We start from the raw sequence: 21,961 nt of genomic DNA on the forward strand, positions 1-21,961 counted from the left end.
TCACAAGTATTTAGACTGATACATTTAAAAGGATAGCTGAACAAATGTGAGGGAAAAATTTGGATGTATCAATAATGTTGGCTGAAGGGTGAGATGGTCATGTTGAGCATAGACACATGCACGTATCTATTGTATTGAATTTATTTAAAGCACAGAGAGAGCCAAATGTAATATGTTGCATCCCACTTAGTTTACAGTTCAAACATAGTTAAGCACAGCTATGTAAACTTTACTCTCAAAGACTCCATGAAAAAAGTTGAAAACATACCCATCAATGGTTATATAAAATATAATGATCAAACTGATCATTACGGTCTTGTTAATGATGTCCACCAGAATGCATACACCAGAAATACCAGTCACGCTCAATTAGTTCTTTGCAGTGATTTGCAATTGCTTTTTGTTGCATTTATAGAGTTGTAAAGTTGTACAGTATGGAAACAGAATCTTTGGTCCAACTCATCCAAGCCAACAAGATATCCCAACCCAATCTAGTCTCACTTGTCAGCACCTGGCCCATTGCCCTCCAAACCCTTCCTATTCATATACTCATCCAGATGCCTTTTAATTGTTGCAATTGTACCAGCCTCCACCACTTCCTCTGGCAGCTCATTCCATACACGCACCATGCTTGAAACAGTTGCCCTGTAGGTCTCTTTTATATTTTTGCCCTCTCACCCTAAACCTATGCCCCCCAGTTCTGCACTCCCCAATCCCAGGAAAAGACTTTGTCTATTTTTCCTATCCATGTCTGTTATGATTTTATAAACCTCTATAAGGTCATCCCTCAGCTTCTGACACTCCGGGAAAAACAGCCCCTGCCTATTCAACGTATCCCTTTAGCTCAAATCATCCAACTGTGGCAACATCTTTGTAAATCTTTCCTGAACCCATTCAAGTTTCACAATATCCTTTTGATAGGAAGGAGACCAGAATTGCACGTAATATGCTGGAAGTGGCCAAACCAGTGTCCCGTACAACAGCAACATGACCTCCCAATTCCTGTACTCAATATTCTGACCAATAAAGGAAAACATACCAAATGCCTTCTTCACAATCCTATAAGTGTGACTCTACTTTCAAGGAGCTGTGAACCTGCACTCAAAGGTTTCTTTGTTCAGCAATATTCCCCAGGACCTTACCATTAAGTGTATAAGCCCTGCTAAGATTTGCATTCCCAAAATGCAGCACCTCACATTTATCTAAATTAAACTACTCAGCCCATTGGCCCATTTGATCAAGGTCCCATTGTATTCTGAGGTAACTTTCTTTGCTGTCCACTACACCTCCAATTTTGGTGTCATCTGCAAATTTACTATATATACCACTTTTGCTCACATCCAAATCATTCAAAATAATGATGAAAAGTAGTGGACCCAGCACCGATCCTAGTGGCACTCCACCAGTCACAGGCCTCCTGTCTGAAAAATAACCCTCCACCACCAGCCTCTGTCTTTGACCTTTGAGCCAGTTCTGTATCCAAATGGCTAGTTCGCCCTGTATTCCATGAGATCTAACCTTGTTAACCACTCTCCCATGGGAAACCTTGTTGAATGTCTTACTAAAGTCCATATAGATCACATCCACCACTCTGCCCTCATCAATCCTCTTTGTTACTTCTTCAAAAAACTCAATCAAGTTTGAGAAACGATTTCTTATGTACAAAGCCATGTTGACTATCCCCAAATCAGTCCTTGCCTTTCCAAATACATGTACATCCTGTCCCTCAGGATTCCCTCCAACAACATGCCCACCAACGACATCAGGCTCATTGGTCTCTAGTTCCCTGGCTTGTCCTTACCACCCTTCTTAAACAGTGGCACCACATTAGCCAACCATCAGTCTTCTGGCACCTCACCTGTCACTATCGATGATACAAATATCTCAGCAAAGGGCCCAGTAATCACTTCCCACAGAGTTCTAGGGTACACCTGATCAGGTCCTGGGGATTTATCCACTTTTATGCGTTTCACGACATCCAGCACTTCCTCCTCTGAAATTTGGACATTTTGCAAGGTTTCACCATCTATTTCCCCACAGTCTATATCTTCCATGTCCTTTTCCACAGTAAACACTAATGCAAAATACTCACTTAGTCTCTCCCCCATCTCCTGCGGCTCCACACAAAGGTTGCCTTGTTGACCTTTGAGGGGCCCTATTCTCTCCCTAGTTACCATTCTGTCCTTAATGTATTTGTAAAAACCCTTCGGATTATCCTTAATTCTATTTGCCAAAGCTATCTCATGTCCCATTTTTGCCCTCCTGATTCCCCTCTTAATTATATTCCCACCGCCTTTATACTCTTCTAAGGATTCATTTAATCTATCTTGTCTATACCTGACATATGCTTCCTTCTTTTTCTTAAACAAACGCTCAATTTCTTTAGTCCTCTAGCATTCCCTATACCTACCAGCCTTTCCTTTCACCCTAACAGCAATAAACTAGAATCCAGAGAAAGTAATCTCATTTTTGAAGGCTTCCCATTTTCCCGCCATCCCTTTACCTGCGAACAGCTGTCTCCAATCAGCTTTTGAAAGTTCTTGCCTAATATAGTCAAAATTAGCCTTCCTCCAATTTAGAACTTCAACTTATAGATCTGGTCTATCTTTTTCCAGCACTATTTTAAATCTAAAAGAATTATGGTCGCTGGCCCCAAAGTGCTCCCCCACTGAAAACTCAGTTACCTGCCCTGCCTTATTTCCCAAGATTAGGTCAAGTTTTGCACCTTCTCTAGTAGGTACATCCACATATTGAATCAGAAAAAATTCTTGTACACACTTAAATTCCTCTCCATCTAAACCCTTAACACTATGGCAGTCCCAGTTTATGTTTGGAAAGTTAAAATCCCCTATCATAACCACTCTGTTTTTCTTAACAGATAACTGAGATCCCTTTACAAATCTGTTTCTCAATTTCTCTCCGAATATTAGGGGGTCTAGAATACAATCCCAATAAAGGTGATCATCCCTTTCTTACTTCTCAGTTCCACCCAAATAACGTCCCTGGATGTATTTCCGGGAATATCCTCCCTAAGTACAGCTGTAATGCTATCCCTTATCAAAAACGCCACTCCCCTCCTCTCTTGCCTCCCTTTCTATCCTTCCTGTAGAATTTTTATCCTGGAACATTAAGCTGCCAATCCTGTCCATCCCTGAGCCACCTTTCTGCAATTGCTATGATATCCCAGTCCCATGTTCTTAACCATGCCCTGAGTTCATCTGCCTTCCCTGTTAGGCCTCGTGCATTGAAATAAATGCAGTTTAATTTATCAGTCCCACCTTGCTCTCTGCTTTGTGCATTCCTGCCCTGTTTGACTCGCTTCTCTTCTCAATTGTACCAGTCTCAGATTGATCACTTTCCTCACCATATTCCTAGGTGCCTCCCCCACTCCCCACCCAACCTTACTCATTTAAATCACCCTGAACAACTCACACAAATCTCCCTGCCAGTACATTAGTCCCCTTCCAATTCAGGTGCAATCCATCCTTCATGCAGTCACTTCTACTCCAGAAGAGATTCCAATGATCCAAAAATGTGAATCCTTCTCCCATAAATCAGCTCTTCAGCCATACATTCATCTGCGCTATCCTCCTATTCCTAACCTCACTACCTTGTAGCACTGGGAGTAATCCTGATATTACTATACTCGAGGATCTCCTTTTTAAAATCCTACCTCTCTATATTCTCCCTTCAGAATCTCATCCTTTTGCCTTCCTTACATAATGTCATACAGTTAGATTAGATTAGATTACTTACAGTGTGGAAACAGGCTCTTCGGCCCAACAAGTCCACACCGACCTGCCGAAGTGCAACCCACCCAGAGCCATTCCCCTACTTTTATTCCTTCACCTAACACTACGGGCAATTTAGTATGGCCAATTCACCTCACCTGCACATTTTTGGACTATGGGAGGAAACCGGAGCACCCAGAGGAAACCCACTCAAACACTGGGAGAATGTGCAAATTCCACACAGTCAGTCACCTGAGGCAGGAATTGAAGCCGGGTCTCTGGCGCTGTAGCAGACAATTAAATAAATATGTTAAATGTAAGCAGGTCAGTTTGATGAAACAGCATCCACATCAAATACTGTTTGTCTCCACAAACACTGGAAATACTAATTTTACAACAGAATATAGTATAGGATATGTGAGGTTATCCACTTTGGCAGGAAGAGAAGAGGAGCAGAATATTATTTAAACTGAAAAAGACTGCAGGGAGCTACAGAACGTGAATCACAAAAAGCTAGTATCCAAGTTCAGGGGGTGATAAATGGAATTTTTGCCTTTATTTCAAAAGCTAAAACCATACAAGTGACAAGTCAGACCGCAGTTGGAATACTTTAACAGTTTTAGACCCCTTATATAAGAAAAGATATATTGGTATCAGAGGCATTCCAGACAAGGTTGACTACACTGATAGCAGGATGAAGTAAAAATGACTGTAGACTGGATCTGTTATCACTGGGATTTAGAAGAATGAGGAGATCTAATTGAAACACAAGATTCTTCAGGGACTTGATAGGCTAAATGGGGAGACACTATTTCCCATTGTGAGACATTCAAGAACCATCCAGTACAAATGTCAAATAAGAGGTCACCCACTAAGACAGAGATGAGAAGGAGATTCTTCTCAGAGGATAGCGAATTTGTAAAATTCTTGACCTCGATATTTCGTCATTCAGAGCTAAGATAGACAGACTTAATTAGTAAGGGAATCAACAGTTATAGAGAATAGACAGGCAAGTGAAGTTGATGATCGGATCAACCGTGATCTCACTGAATGGCAGAGCAGACACAATGGGCTGAAAGGCTTTTTTCTGCTAAACATCTTAACAGTCTATTTCAGATTTGCAGCATCCATTGCAGTCTCTTTTTGTCTTATAGGATGCTCATTCATTATTTTACAAGTATTCAACCTGGAGCTCTCAGCCCTGGAAATTCAGTTCCTAAATAGTAATCAAGATTTACTTTCAACTTAATAGTATCTTTGGTTTGGAAAGGGAAGTTTTTAGCATTGTACTCACATTGACGACTATATCACAACAGTGGTGTAAACTCAAGCCTGCTTCGAATTGGCATGCATAACCCATCATTGGCACGGTTATTAGAGAGATGGGCAATAAATACTTTCTAGGTTAGCAAAGTCCATATTTAACAAGTACACAACTTGAACTTTGTGCAAATTTATTGAACCACAGATTTTAACATTTGTAGATTTCTCTGTTATTACAGATACCCAGGGACTGAAAGTATGGAGTGAAATCTATGAAATTGCACTGTTACAACACAAAACATTAACTCAGCATGGTTAAGTAGCATAGACCAACACGTGAAAAAGAAAAGTCTCTCACATAACATTCTTTTTAAAACAGAAATTTTATTATTTTTTTTAAAAGTCCAAAATGATAGTAAGTAGTGGTAGCTAGCAGAATAATGCCACTCAGTTCAAATTTTAAAGCATTCAATGTTAATCAATCACTGCAAGTTGAACACAATGCCAGGAAGACAGGTGCTGAAACTGGAATCTGATCCAGAAAAATGCTAAAATTTGCAAACTGGAGAGTGCAGAGCTGAGTGAAGGAACAGTGAGAAAGTAATAGGACCAAACTAATGAAACAAAGTGGTGGAACAAATGATTGTTGTATTTACCTATTCTTGGTAAATGTAACAAAATTCACAGTGCAAAAGTTAAAATACAGTATTCCAGTTATAAATGACTATAGTCACATAAGATGCTAAACCAGGACAATTGAGAAGGCGGCATATAGCCAGGGAAACTGATATGCCACTCAACTCACTACTGCATTGTCTCATGTGGAACTTTATTCAGGTGTGTACTAGAATGAAATGCAAAATTCAAATATTACAAAAGCTTAATTCCATAATTTTATACAGACAGAGGTTTGATAGATGTTTTGAGACCTAATTCTACTTACAAAAATTGCTTTGAAAATGCTAAATCCAATGCAATAGTCATTACCGGCACTCAGTGACTTAAAGATAATTTCTTATAAAATGTGACAGCTGATTTACAGATGAGGCTGTTGGACAGTAAACACAAAAATACAACAAATGTCAACATCATGCATACAGTGACATTAATGCAGAAGACTTTAAGAAAAACAAGCAATGACCTGGGTATCTACAATAATTGCTCAAAATTGGTGTCGTAGGAAGTACAACTTCAACTATAGCACCAAAACGAAGTTCACCACACAAACGCTAGCCTACTATAAATGAGTCAATAATAAAGTTTAGCTTCGGTTTTTGGGGTACTTGGGGGAAATAATTGTGAAAAACTAGAATTTTCAGATAGGTAAATGCAGGAAAAGTCAAAGGAAAGCCCTCCAGTGGCTGGAGTACCAACCAACTCAAATGTTGTTGCAAGTGTTAAACACAGCTCCAATACATTAAGGATACTGCCCTGAAGAGTTCTTCTAGCCGTCTGTTTCATTAAAGAACTTCTCTCTATTGCAAGGCTGTGCATGATTGTGCCACGTCTTCAACAACCCCTACGTCATCCTCCTTCTCAAGGTCAATCTCAATGTTTCACATACCCTTTCAAACATTTCAGGAGGGTTAACAGCAGCTTTTGGCTGATTACAATCCTACTAAAAGAGCTTTGGGTTATTTACGTTAATGGTGCTATATAAATATAAGCAGATGCAAGTAAATGACTATCTTTAAGATCGCATTGCAGCCTATATCATTCTATAACTTGAATGGGGCACTATCTTGGTTCTGAACAAATCACAGATTACTTTTAAACTAGCTAAATATGGGCACAGACAATTTCTGACATGCATTTCTTAATTAATCTGGGACACAGACAGATATTTTTGAAGGTACGAGTGAGACTTCAGGATGGGCACGAGTGAGACTTCAGGATGGCATGTAGCCTTCCTGCTGCCAGGGCAAGGATATCTCAGAGTGGTTGCAGCAAATTCTCAAAGAGGAGTGTGAGCAGTCAGAGGACATTGATATCAATGTGTACAATGACATAGGCAGAAAAAGGGATGAGGTTCACAGGAGTGAATATAGGGAGTTGGACAGCAGGTTAAAAAGTAGGACCTCGAGGATAGTATCTCTGAAATACTCATGGTGCCATGATCTAGTGAGAGTAGGTATAGGAGGTTAGGGCAGATGAATGTTTGGCTGAGGAGCTGGTGCAGGGACTTAGGTTTTTGGATCATTGGGATCTCTTCTGGGGCAGAGGTGACCTATACAAGAGGGATAGGTTGCATCTGTACTGGAGGGGAACCAATATTCTGGTGGGGAGATTTGCTAGAAATACTCAGGAGATGTTAAGTAGTCTGGCAGGGGTGGGTAGGACCCTAAACAGCAGAGAGGCAAAAGAGAAGGTTGAGGCTAGTGCAGACGTTAAAGAGAACAAGTTAAATAGACCAGCCACACAAGAGCACATTGGGAAACAAGGGAGAACTGATGAATTAGTGTTCACTAATGTCCTTTATGGAAGGAAACTTACCTGGTCTGGACTTCACGTGAGTCCAGATCCACAACAATGTGGTTGACTCTTAACTGCCCTCTGGGCAATTATAGGCAATAAATGAAGGCCTAAGTCAGTGACATCTTCATCCTTGTAAAAGAGGGAAAAAAATAAACTGCACTTATTTCAATGCAAGATGCCGGACAGGTCAGGCAGATGAACTCAAGGCATGGAACTGGGATATCATAACCATTAAGAAACATGATTGATGGACTGGCAGCTCAATGTACAGATGCTATAGGAGGGATAGACGGAGGGGCAAGAGAGGAGAGGAACTAGCAACCTTGATTAGGGAAAGCATCAAGGCAGTACTTGAGGATATTCCTGTAGGATTGTCCAGTGAACCTTTAGGACTGAAACTGAGAAATAAGAAGGTGATCACCTTGATGGGATTGTTTGATAGGCCCTGCCCAATAGGCAGCAAGCAGTTGAGGAGCAAATATGTCAGGAGATCTCAAATGTAAATGTATTAGTGTTGTAATAGTAGGAGATGTTAACTTTCCAGATCTAGATTGGGAATGATGTCTTGCTTAGGGTATGGATGGGATAAAATTTAAGTGTGTTCAGGAAAACTATCAATCAATATGTAGATGACCTGACTATAGAAGAGGCAATACTCAACCTCCTCTTGGAAGCAAGACAGGGCAAATGACTGAGATGCTAGTCAGGAAGTACTTTGGGATCAATTATCATAATACTGTTAGTTTTAAAAGAGTTATTCAAAATGATAGGCCTGGTCCAAAAGTTAAAAGTTCTAAATTTTGATGGTATTAGACAGGAACTTTCAAAAATTGACTGGTGGAAGCTGTTCACAAGCAAAAGGACGTCTGGCAAGTGGGAGGCATTCAAAAAGCAAGATAATGAGTGTTCAGGGCCAGCATGTTCCGGTTAGCGTGAAGGGCAAGTAGGAGCAGGGAACACTGGATGACTACAATAGTGAGGCTCTGGTCAAGAAAACGGAAGCACATGTCAGATAGAGATTGAATTCCTAGAGGAGTATAGGGGGAGTAGGAGTTCACTTGAGGGAAATGAGGAAGGCAAAACGGGGACATGAGATAGCTTTGGCAGATAAGATAAAGAAGAATCCAGAGATTCCACAAGCACATTAAGGACAAAAAAGTAAATAGAGAGAGAATAGTTCCCCATAAAGATCAACAGTGAATGGAATAGGAAATAGGTGAGATCCTAAATGAATATTTCTTGTCAGTATTTATTGTGGAGAATGGCATAGAAGCCAGGAAATTCGAGGAAATAAACTGTGATGTCTTGAAAAGAGTGCACGTTACAGAAAAGGTGGGTCTTCAGATCTTAAACACAAAAGTTGATAAATTCCCAGGACCTGGTCAAGTACATCCCAGGACATTGTGGGAACCTTGGAAAGAAACTGCAGGGCTCCTAGTAATTTATATCACCAATAGCCATGAGTGAGGTGCCAGAAGACAGATGGGTGGCTAATGTTGCACTATTATTTAAGAAAGGCTGTAAGGAAAAGCCGGGAAACTATAGACCGGTGAGCCTGACGTCAGTGGTGGCTAAGTTGTTGGAGGGGATACAGAGACAGGATCTACAGACATTTGGACAAAGGACTGATTAGGGATAGTCAGCATGGCTTTGCATGTGGGAAGTTTTTTGAAGATGGTTTAAGGGAGAGCGGTGAACGTTATCTAAATGGCCTTTAGCAAGGCTTTTAACAAAGTTCCACATGGTAGATTGGCTAGTAATTTTAGATTACATGGGATCCAGGGAAAGCTAGCCAATTGGATACAAAATTAACTTGATGGTGGGAGACAGGTGGAAGTGACAGAAGGGTGTTGTTCAGACTGGAGGCCTGTGGCCAACAGTCAAGAATTGGTGCTGAGTCCATTGTTGTTTATCATTTATACAATGAGTTGGATGAGAAATTGGGAGGCATGGTAAGTTTGTGGATGACACCAAAATTGGTGTTATAGTGGACATTAAAGATTATCTAAGAATACAATGGAGCCTTAATCAAGTGGACCACTGGGCTGAAGAATAGCTGATAGAGCTTAATTTAGATAAATGAGAGTCATTACATTTTGGTAAGACAAACCATGGCAGGACTTATACAGTTAGTGGGAGGGTTGTGGAGAGTGTTGTTGACAGACAGACCTAGAGATTCAGATAGACAGTTCCTTGAAAGTGGTGTCACAGGTAGATGGGGTGATGAAGGTAGTGTTTGGCACTCTTACCTTCATTGGTCAGAGTACTGAGTAACTCATGTTAAAACAGTACAAGACTATGGTAAGGGCACATTTGGAGTACTGTGTACACTTCTGGTTGCCCTGCTGTGGGAAGGATGTTATTAAACTTGAAAGGGTGTAAAAAAAATTTACAAGCATGTTACTAAGATGGAAGGTTTGAGTCTCAGGAGAAGTTGGGCTAAATTTAACTCTGTCTGCTATTACTCAGCCCACTGGCCCAGTTGATCAAGATCCCATTGTATTCTTAGATAATTTTTACTGTCCACTATACCACCACTCTGTATGACTCTAACCTATTACTTCTCAATGTCAACTTCTTCTCCCTCACCTCCCTAATCTCCAAAGAAATTTTAACAATCACTGCCTTAATCTACAGATATTATCAAATCACCCTTCAGATAACAATCAAGGTGCTTTTCTTGATGGATTAGAAGGGTTTTAGAAATCTAAACATAAATATACTTTTAAAACTGTAGGGGCTTAGAGATTTGGAGTGAATTAAATTGAGTTTAGAAGACAGACATGATCTAATCAAGGTTTTCAAAATGTTAAAAGGATCAAAAAAAAAGATGCAGAGAACCATTACTTATAGTGGTAGAAACAATGAGTGACGGGACATTAAAATTAGAACTAGGCCATTTAACAGCAAAATGAAGGCAACCTTTTCTATACAGATACTAGAAATCTGATATAGTCTTCTTTAAAATGGCTATGGGACAAATGGGGATGGAGCAATGGCAGCTAGATGAGCTGAGGTACAAATCAGCTAATTGAATGGTGAAGCAACTCCAAGCCCACCTGTTTCTTTGACCAAATTCATCCTACCTGCCTGTTCTTGACCCATATCCCTCCAAAACTTTCCTATTCATGGACTTGAATCAAATGCCTTTTAAACGTTGTAATAGTACCCACATTCGCCACTTTCACAAAGTTCATTCCACACACGAACCAGCCTCTTCGTAAAAAATACATTTCCCCTCATATCTTTTTAAAGTCTCTCTCTCTCTCTCTCCTCTCACCTTCAAAATGTGCTCCCAGTCTTGAAATCCTGAGAATAATCTGTTTTTTTTTTAAAAAAAGAGGCTGCAAACTTAACTGTGACTGCTACCTAGATTTTACAGGAATGGCAAGAAATATCTATGACTCTAAATGTTGCAGAGTTAGAATCAAACATAATAGCTTCAGCTACTGAAAAACTGTCAAGCCATGATTACCTTTTTTTTAAATAAGGAAATTGCTGCAAGGTAAATGAAACACTGCAATATATTGTACATATTTTCTTTTATTCAGTAGTTGTCAAAAGAACAAACTGATACATTGAAGAGAGTAGCACAATTGGAATTATGAAATATAAATATCAAATTTAGAGTAGACTTGATTAACCTTGAGCTCTTACAACACCTTTCAACAATCTGAAGTTATATTTTCTGATTCCCATGTTTATGCAATTAAACTAAAATTAATGTCTTAAACTGAAGTTATTACCAACTAATCCTAGAAAAGTTTAAAAAATATTTTCTAAATTCCCTCACAGGCTACACTTGAATATCATCTAGCATTTCTAGTTGTGACCTCTGCATATCAATACACAAATGATCAGATGGGACTTAAAAGCAAATTTTTAAAAATTTGAGCAATGGATGTTTTCAAACTGATTTATGGTGGGATTACAAAAATTAACCATGACTAAGAAATAAAAAAAATAGGTTTTATTTTCAAATCATAAGAAAATACAATTTAAAACTGGTTGTTCGCTTACCAGAGTCCCAGCAGATCTGGTTTCAAACTTTGAGGAAGTTTCATATCCAAAACACTAAAAATATTATATTAACATTCACATATCCGACTGTTACAGAACTTTCTTATGGGTGCATGAAAGGATAGGAAAGTACAAAATACTTTTACTGACCCATTCATTCATGAAGAAAGACAGAATTGTTTTGATGATAATATTTAAATGTACGTTTTCACAGTCATGAATTACCAGTTTGCTTTGATTGTTACAGAAGCATTTGTGCTTTAACCCATTATCCACAGAAACCTGGTTAGTTGAGATAAAATATCTGCTTTTTGTTTATTTCCAGAAAACAATCAATCAGTGCACAGAAAATAAAAACACAGCACAAAGTGTAGTAACCTCCAAGAACTTGGCTTTCTCAAAACAAGTAGAACACAATAATAATTAAGATGCAATGATCAATAAGTTGATACTGGGTGATATGGATTACGCAAGATGTAGGAAACCATTGCAGTTTTCCCAAGTCTATTTTAGATTTATTTGATGCAAAGAAAAGGGCTTACTTTTGCAAAACTATTTTTCTTTGTCATTTGGGGTGTAGTTTAGCCTTTTTATTTAAACTATTGTAAATTAGGAGTAACACCTGTGCAATGGATGCTACAGAACTTGATGTATGATAGTTTTAATAGAGAAGTAATTACTGATAGTCTGGTCAGAGAAACGTATAGCAAATTATTTGTTACAGAGAGACAACTTCCAATTCTGAGAACTGAATCCTAATTTATAAGTCCTGATAAAAAGTTGTTTTGATTTTACAGAACAAGTTCCAGGTAGTTCGGCAATCAGAATGTCCTGCATATAGCCCAGATGACCTTTTCAACACTTTTCATACTGGGCAGTTACAATTATCATGATTGCATTTAGTATGAAGGCAGGAAAAAACGTTTTCTGTATTTCTTTATATACATACACACAGTGAATTCATAGCAGTAAACACTCAAATTTACAAGTTACGTTTTTGTGCAATTCCAAAATAATATTTGGATGTTAATCTTATTTTGGCATGGCATGTGTACATTCACAGCTTTCTCCTTACTTTTCTTCAGTTTCTCGAAACTTTACAACAGATTTCTTTGGTTCTGTAGCAATGAAATGTATAAGTCACATCACATAACACCACTGCACTTATACAGCAAGTACTGTAACAGAATAAAAACCTACTGCAACACTACTTACTGCATGCTCTTTCTCTACAGACAGAACGAAAACTAGTTTAAGGTGCCATAATAAGAAATTTCAAAAACTCCTGAATTCAAGTAAGACTTTTAAACAAGTGAAGTAGATAACTAGCAAAGAAGAGAAGTAGGTCAATACATTGCAAATGAATGGCCTAAAATTCTAATTATTACCAAATAAAGTTGTATAATACAACGTAACGAAGGAGAACACAAACTCAACAGTTCTTTCAGACAATCTGCTGATGGAAATATTTGTATATCAGTGCAAGCATCCACAAGACCAAAAACTACAGTGACTTACATGATCACATAATACAATCACTTTTATTTTAAAAAACCATGATAACTAGAAATATGCTACCATTAACCATGTTTTACTATGGTGTGAATCAAAATTCCTACTTTGATAGTTTTTTTTTCAGATTAAACACCAGGTCTTATGAACATGTTAGCAACCACTTGCTAAGTAATACTTAAATCACAGTTAGAAACTTCAAGACTGAAAGAACAGGAATGCAGTTAAAAGCAAAAGTAAAGTTATCTAATATTAAAATTAAGAATATCTAATCAATGATGAACAACATTCCTGCCTTTAGAGAAAGATTTTTTGAAATAGGGATATTAATGCAAGTCACAAAACAACTAATATACAAAGATGGCAACATTTCACTTGCTTTCCTTTGAGAATTAGTCACCTGATTCTTTTTAAAATGTTACAATTCTTGTCGAATTCACCATTTTGGTGGTTAGAGTCCAACTCTCTAATCTTACATACAAATTCTCAGCTCTCCACACAAAGTGCTTGTTGTGAATCACTATGGCTTTGCACGACCACCTTCAAAAGCATGATGTTCTTCATGAGCTGCAAAAAGATGTGGACAGTATTAATTCCACTTCTTAATGTTGACTTCATTAAGACATATAATAAAGTAAAAATTTAAATATTAGATACCCAAGTAATCACGATCTTATATTTCATGAAGTTCAACCTTCACCTACAAATAACTTGCGATGTTAAACCATAAGCTATGAACAGTCAGGTAATATTCACCCATGATGTTACACTACACACAAGGCAGCTTTGTGGAAAATACCCTTCTGAAGATTGCAGCATTGGAATCACAATGCAAGAAAGAACAGTGAAACAGAAATAATTAAAGGCCAGACCTGGCATAAAGGAGTGAGCGTGAACTCTGTTTGATGATCCTGAGCAAAGAAACTAAGAAATGCACTACATTTGTGTGAAGCCTTGAACTTTGAGGTCTCTTATTCTGAATGTTGTTGAGAGACGTAGCTCTGAAACAAATCAAGTGACTAAAAATCAACTGGATTACTCTGGCTACAGGTCCTCTTGTGGTTGAACAACTATTCTAATTTTTTTTTAAGGTCACTATGTACTGGGTTGACAAGCAAATGCAATATAGACCACAGCCTTCCATCAATAAATGCATTTACAGAGCAAGTTAAAACCTGTTTAAATGTATATGGTCCCAGTGTGGGTATTTGCCTATATGTCTGCAATAGTTTGTATTTAACTTAGTGCTTCCTGATAGATATTTGAAAGTTAAGTCATTTTGCATTTGGTCTCGAATGTGGATCTTATGCTTGGGATCTGCTGTGAGGGCTCCCTTAAACCCTGGATGAAGCTCTAAGTCTCATTACTTTGGCTGATACTGATCAATGACTCGATCAGGTGGAAGCTCTGTTTAAAGTAGTTCTGTGAGCAGAACTGGAAGAAAACAAGATAATTTTCAAATTGGCAACAAGCTTTGATTGCTGATGACACAGAGTTAAAGCATTCATTAGAATATCCTTTAAAAAAAAATTCCTTAATTGGTAGCTTGATATTTCCATCCAATTTTCTTAATTGTACTTGGGGTACGAGCCAACCTGGATCGATACTTCAAACTGTTACGAACATTTTTGGATAGTGTTTGTGAACAATAAAGGCCAAATTTGGTTAAAGCTCGAGTCTACAGAATGAACTGATCAAGGAGTGCTGTAGGAACAGGGATAGAGGACATCTGGGTTCACACAATATTTTTCTACCCAGCTATATGAATACTTGTGGATTGTGGATAGATGGGCATGCTTTGGGAATTATATCAGAAATGTTTCATGCTCACTCTAGATTCTATACCTCTTGCTGGAGTAGAGAAACTGAGCAAAATCTGAATATTTTATTGGTTGAAAAAATCTGATTTCAATTTGGAGATGCCGATGTTGGACTGGGGTGTACAAAGTTAAAAATAACACAACACCAGGTTATAGACCAACAGGTTTATTTGGAAGCACTCTCTTTTGGAGTGCTGCTCCTTCATCAGGTGATTGTGGAGAATAAGATTGTAAGACACAGAATTTATAGCAAAAGTTTACAGTGTGATGTAACTGAAATTATATATTGAAAAGACCCGGATTGTTTGTTAAGTCTCTTCTTCTAGAATGACCATGTTGGTTTCAGTTCTTTCATGCGTAAATTGCAAAGCTTTTTTTAAAAAAAGTTATATTCTCAAGTGCACTTTAACAATTGGTGTCATGATGGCTCAGCAAGGTATTGAAGGTGTTAACTGCCTGTGAGGCTGTCAGTGCCACAATGGTCAGACTGATTCTAATGTAAAAAAAATGGATTTACAGAATCTTACATTGATTCATGCAGTTTTTGAAAGTAAGATGTAACTCTGCAAATACAAATTCACCCTACAAACTTGCGTCTGCTCGTGTGTGTGTGTGTGTGTGTGTGGGGGGGGGGGGGGGGGGGGGGGGGGGGTTATGAGTGTTTGTGAGAGGGTGTGTGTGTATTGAGAGCGAGAGTGTAAAGGGACTTAAGTCTGAGAGATGGTGTGTGTGTGTGGGGGAGGGGGTGTGTGAGTATATGAGAGGGGGTCTGAGAGTGTGTCTGTGTAGTGCAATGGGGAGTGTGACATGAACCCAAAGTCCCGGTTGAGGCCATCCCCAAGGGTACCAATCTTGACTATCAGCCTCTGCTCGGCCACTTTGCATTGTTGCCTGTCCTGAAGTCTGCCTTGGAGGATGGTCACCCGAAAGTCCAAGGTCGAATGTCCCGGACCACTGAAGTGTTCTCTGACCAGAAGGGAACGCTCCTGTCTGTTGACTTTTCTGTGATGCCCATTCATTTGTTGCCATAGCCTCTGTTTGGTCTTGCCAATGGCTGACACGGCACCAATTGTTAAAAGTGCATTTGAGAATGTAACTTTTAAAAAATGATTTTGCGATTTACATATGAAAGAACTGAAACCAACATGGTCATTGTAAAAGATGAGAGACTTAGCAAACAATCCGTGTCTTTTTCAATATATAATTTCAGTTACATCACACTGTAAACTTTTGCTATAAATTCTGTGTCTTACAATCTTATACTCCACAATCACCTGAAGGAGCAGCACTCCGAAAGCTAGCGCTTCCAAATAAACCTGTTGGACTATAACCTGGTGTTGTGTGATTTTTAATCAATTTCAGCATTCTTACAGCCAGAATCACTTTCAGTAAATTACTGGTTAAGTCCTGTATGAGTTTAGAACAAGGATTGTGTTTCCAAAATAGTTTTGTAATGGAAAGTGTGCGACTCCATACAATTTTGAAAAGAGGTAATTAGCATTGGCCTTTTATCATGTATGGAGAGGGAAAACAAACCGACAAAGACTAATTCAGCTGTAATAGGCCTCAGAACTGTTCTTCAAAATGGCACTGCTGAGACCAAAAATTTGCATAGAAAATTAAAAAATGTCAAAGAAACATTTTTTCTGTGAGGTCTGAGACTGTAAGCAGCTATCTTAAACACATTTTCTACTGTAGGAAATAAATATATATAATCAATGATCAGGGAAAAAGGAACATTGTCTAAGACAATGCAACTCAGTAAAGGGACATTAAGACTTTAGGGCTCAAATTTCCAAAGAAGTGTAGATCAATAGCAAAATACTATTTATTTGTCTATAAATAAAGCAAGTGGTTTGAGGGGATATCATGAGATTTGCTCACAATTTGACCTGGTGAACACCATAGTTACCATTACCCACCACAATACCCTTCTATCTCTGGTATACAGCAGAACTTAAAAAAATGATTTATTTACAAAAGATATGACCCTAATGAACTTCATATGTAAGGCATTTTTTCTGCTTGAATGATCCATATTTCTTTATAAGCAACTTAAATAATTCATGAATATTTCAAAATCATGAAGATCATCATTAAACATTTGCAAACTGTAGGGATTGGATGTATTGTTGCTTACTTTAATTTATTTTTATTGCACTCTTGGTATATGGATGACACAAAATTTAGCATTTATTATTCATTTCTAGTTGCCCTGAAAGCATTAAGCATAATTCACACAGTCACATGCAGGCTAGATTGAATATGGGTGACAAAAACTGAGTACAGGAAATACTCAACAGGTCACATGGCATTTGTAGAAACCGAAACAGAGTTAACAGGCTGAATTTTATCAGATATCAGCTAACGATCAACTTTGGGGAATTTCACAGAATTTCTCCATGAACTCCAGTCAGTTCTTTTTCATAATTCTCCATTGCACTGTGCAACTGTGCTTCCCAGTGAAGGAAATACTCGGCACGCTGGGACCTGCTGGGATTCACATCAGAGGTGCCATATTTAAAGTCTAGCTGTAGACCAAGAATAACATTGCCAGCTAGGAATATCCCCTCACAGTACACAAAGGGGAACAAAACAAAAGCTTCTAAGGGCCATCTAGATGGCACAGGTGACACTTTATTGAAAATAAAACATCACATGCATGAATACATTGCCTCTTTTAAAAATCACCTGTTCAACTGACTGTTATATGAAACGAAGCTAGAGGCTACCCATCCTTAGCAGCATGACAAAATCCTATTTGAAACAGTGCTGTTCTTTTCCTAACGCCTGGCATAGAATAACCTTTTGTCATTGTTCAAAATGGAACATCACATGTTGGAAAGCATTCAGAGAGTTGTTCATTTTGCCTTTTGATCAATAACAGTTCAGAAACAAACAAAAAAAAATCTGCATTTGCTTCTGGAAGCAAGCAGGGGCTGCTTGCCTTTTGAACAGTAATAAATTTGCAGTCAGTGAGTGATGACTCCACTCAAACCAAATCTACTGGACCTCTGTGCTCATGTCCTGTTCATTTTGTTGCACCCGATGCTGCACTGCACCATGACAGTGATAAATCTCCTGCTCAATATTTTAATCTTTCTCTTCAGAAGATACCTGTGGCTCTCTTAGCTGTTCAGCATTCATCATATCGTCTCTTTATCTGCTCCAGTTGACAGGGCACAGTATGCAAGGATTGTATGACTCACTGTCTGGAATGTACTGTCAGGCCCCTTCAGACAGATTGAACCAAGGGAGTCACAGCTTCAAGGGACTTGTTGTCAGTTCCATCATGGCCCATGTGGAAAAAATGGGCTGCATGTATCCACATTTGGTCTCAGTAATTGAATCATCAATCATGGATGTGGAGGATACGTTCCAACAGCCATTCTTGTAAGGCATCCAGCACTTGAGAAATGGGAACATGAGAGTCAACTTGAGTACTACCACCATGGCTGTTTCCAAAGTGCCTAGAGCAGACCTCTATGATGTGGTATTGATGATGTAGTATTGGTATTGATGATACCAGATATAATTATTTGATAAATGATGATACATTAAACAAATGGAATCCTTCCCTGTTGATGAAATCTGCCATGTTAAGGCACTGTCAACACAAGGTATTGTTCAGACCATGATTTTCTTTTCTTATTGTCGGTTTGGAAGTGAGAACAGAAGTTCATAATTAAATTTTGAATGGCAGCTTTTTCAACAAAAAAACACAAACTGATGTTTGTGTATGGAAACTGGCCTGAAAATATAACTGCAAGTTAGTTATTCTTGTAAGAACACTGCAGACATTTTGGCACCTGGATATGTAATGTTCAAGGACGGACAGTTGGTTGGGTACCCAACTGATCAATCAAGGCAAGGCTGGTTGAAAAAGAGAAGCTATTGATTGAACCAAAAGACTAAGTGTGGTATGATTACTAAAACCCAAGAAAGGCAATATTGTTGTGGTTGTGTTCGCCGAGCTGGAAGTTTTTGCTGCAAACGTTTCGTTCCCTGGCTAGGGAACATCATCAGTGCTGTTGGAGCCTTGTGTGAAGCGCTGCTTTGATGTTTCTTCCGGTATTTATATTGGTTTGTTCTTGCCGCTTCCGGGTGTCAGTTTCAGCTGCAGTGATTTGTATATGGTCCAGTCGATGTGTCTGTTGATGGATGTTCTTGCTGCTTCCGGGTGTCAGTTTCAGCTGTAGTGGTTTGTATATTGGGTCCAGGTCAATGTGTCTGTTGATGGAGTTTGGGGATGAATGCCATGCTTCCAGGAATTCTCTGGCTGTTCTCTGTCCGGCTTGTCCTATGATGGTGGTGTTTTCCCAGTCAAATTCATGTTGATGGTTGTCTGAGTGTATGGCTACTAGTGATAACTGGTCGTGTCGTTTTGTGGCTAGCTGGTGTTCGTGGATGCGGATTGTTAGCTGTCTTCCTGTTTGTCCTATATAGTGTTTTGTGCAGTCCTTGCATGGTATTTTGTAAACTACGTTAGTTTGGCTCATGCTGGGTATTGGGTCCTTTGTTCTAGTGATTTCTTGTCTGAGTGTGAATGTTGGCTTGTGTGCTGTTATGAGTCCTAAGGGTCGCAGTAGTCTGGCTGTCAGTTCTGAGACGCTCCTGACATATGCTAGAGTGGCTAGTCCTTTGGGTTGTGGCATGTCCTCGTTCCTTGGTCTATCTCTTAGGCATCTGGTGATAAAGTTGCGTGGGTATCCGTTTTCGGCGAATACCTTGTATAGATGTTCCTCTTCCTTTTTTCGCAGTTCTGGTGTACTGCAGTGTGTTGTGGCCCTTTTGAATAGTGTCCTGATGCAGCTTCGTTTGTGTGTGTTGGGGTGGTTACTTTCATAGTTTAAGACTTGGTCTGTGTGTGTTGGTTTCCTGTGTACCCTTGTGGTGAATTCTCCGTTGGGTGTTCTCTCTACTAACACGTCTAGGAATGGGAGTTGGCTATCCTTTTCCTCTTCTCGTGTGAATCGGATTCCTGTGAGTGTGGCGTTGATGATTCGGTGTGTTTTTGATGATTACAAAGGTGTCATCCACATATCTGATCCAGAGTTTGGGTTGGATTTGTGGTAGGGCTGTATGTTCTAACCTTTGCATAACTGCCTCTGCTATGAGTCCCGAGATTGGTGATCCCATGGGTGTTCCGTTGATTTGTTCGTATATCTGATTGTTGAATGTAAAGTGTGTAGTGAGGCACAGGTCCAGTAGTTTAAGTATGCCGTCCTTGTTGATAGGTTCGGCCTCCTGTGTTCTGTTGTGTATGTCCAGTAGGTTGGCTATTGTTTCTCTGGCTAGGGTTTTGTCAATTGAAGTGAACAGTGCCGTCACGTCGAATGATACCATGGTTTCTTCTTTGTCTATGTGTGTATTCCTGATGATTTCCAAGAATTCCTGTGTTGATTGTATGGAGTGTTTGGATCTGCTGACTAGGTGTTTCAGTTTTTGTTGTAGTTCTTTGGCCAGTTTGTATGCTGGTGTCCCTGGTAGTGATACTATGGATCTGAGTGGGATGTCTGGTTTGTGTACTTTGGGTAGTCCAAAGAATCTGGGGGTGTTGTTGCTTTCAGGTTTCATTTTTTGCTGGTCCGCTTTGGTTATCTGTCCGTTTTTTTGTAGATTCATTAGTGTGTTGTTTATTCTATTGGTGAGTTGTGGTCTGGGGTCGGAATCCTTCATAATCATAACAGCACACAAGCCAACATTCACACTCAGACAAGAAATCACTAGAACAAAGGACCCAATACCCAGCATGAGCCAAACTAACGTAGTTTACAAAATACCATGCAAGGACTGCACAAAACACTATATAGGACAAACAGGAAGACAGCTAACAATCCGCATCCACGAACACCAGCTAGCCACAAAACGACACGACCAGTTATCACTAGTAGCCATACACTCAGACAACCATCAACATGAATTTGACTGGGAAAACACCACCATCATAGGACAAGCCGGACAGAGAACAGCCAGAGAATTCCTGGAAGCATGGCATTCATCCCCAAACTCCATCAACAGACACATTGACCTGGACCCAATATACAAACCACTACAGCTGAAACTGACACCCGGAAGCGGCAAGAACATCCATCAACAGACACATCGACTGGACCATATACAAATCACTGCAGCTGAAACTGACACCCGGAAGCGGCAAGAACAAACCAATATAAATACCGGAAGAAACATCAAAGCAGCGCTTCACACAAGGCTCCAACAGCACTGATGATGTTCCCTAGCCAGGGAACGAAACGTTTGCAGCAAAAACTTCCAGCTCGGCGAACACAACCACAACAATGGATACCCGAGCTGCAAATCTTCAATCAAACTTTAAAGGCAATATTGCTTACAAGAGCATTTGATAAATACTTCCATGAAATCAGCTCCCCACCAAACCAAACCAAATGTGCAGTTTCAAATAAGCCTGTTGGACTATAACCAGGTGTCATGTGATTTTTGACTATGTTCTCAATGCACTGTCACTTCCTGTTGAGTTACCTCTTCCCCCCAACCCTTCTCTTTGACAATTATTGTTTGCATTGCATCCCAACATCTTGCTTCAATCCTCATATTTGACTTGCCCACTTACTTTCCCACAGTAGAGCCTCTGATAATCCGGTCTTGACTTTCAGATTCCTAGGGCCAAGCTAAGTGCCCAACTTGGACTTACTGAAATAACAATATTTGATAAATGACAGGACCCCTGTCTGATCTATACACAGCTCTCTAACGGACTTACGCTATCCTTAGAGTAGGTGCACTCTAGCAGACCTGTAGGACTGACTGTGTACTACATCCTGAGAATCATAATCACAGGGAACTCCTGACCATGTCCAAGCTCCTGGACTGAAACCAAATGATCTTGTTGACTGAACTGTAACATTGGGCTTTGACTGCTGACAGTCCCCCTTGAGCACTAATGATGAATGATTCAATAATGAACAAAAAGGCAAGGTTGAGATGCTGAGAGTAAGCAAACACTAAAAGAACAAGCCTCGAGCCCCAAAATGTATAAAAGCGTAGTACGTCTCTGTGCATGCAAAATGGCCTAGAGGCAGCACTGCAAGGTGTCAGTGTGCTCTGAAGTGTGAAGTGGTAAACCATATTATAAATGAGTCAGAAATGTGCCATGATGAT

The 21,961-nt window shown here is 39.4% G+C and overlaps 1 protein-coding gene across 1 annotated transcript in view; it reads right to left on the minus strand.

Annotated features, from left to right (window-relative positions):
• Positions 1-11,052: 11,052 nt before the first annotated feature.
• The window catches only part of eif4e3 (eukaryotic translation initiation factor 4E family member 3), an 82,055-nt gene continuing 71,146 nt past the window's right edge, over positions 11,053-21,961 (minus strand). The window contains exon 7 of the mRNA XM_060835213.1: positions 11,053-13,568. Coding sequence (XP_060691196.1) covers positions 13,522-13,568 — 47 coding nt within the window. The 3' untranslated portion in view covers positions 11,053-13,521. The remainder of the gene's footprint in view (positions 13,569-21,961) is intronic.

The sequence above is a fragment of the Hemiscyllium ocellatum genome, chromosome 14, assembly GCF_020745735.1.
Source record: "Hemiscyllium ocellatum isolate sHemOce1 chromosome 14, sHemOce1.pat.X.cur, whole genome shotgun sequence".
Taxonomy (NCBI): domain Eukaryota; kingdom Metazoa; phylum Chordata; class Chondrichthyes; order Orectolobiformes; family Hemiscylliidae; genus Hemiscyllium; species Hemiscyllium ocellatum.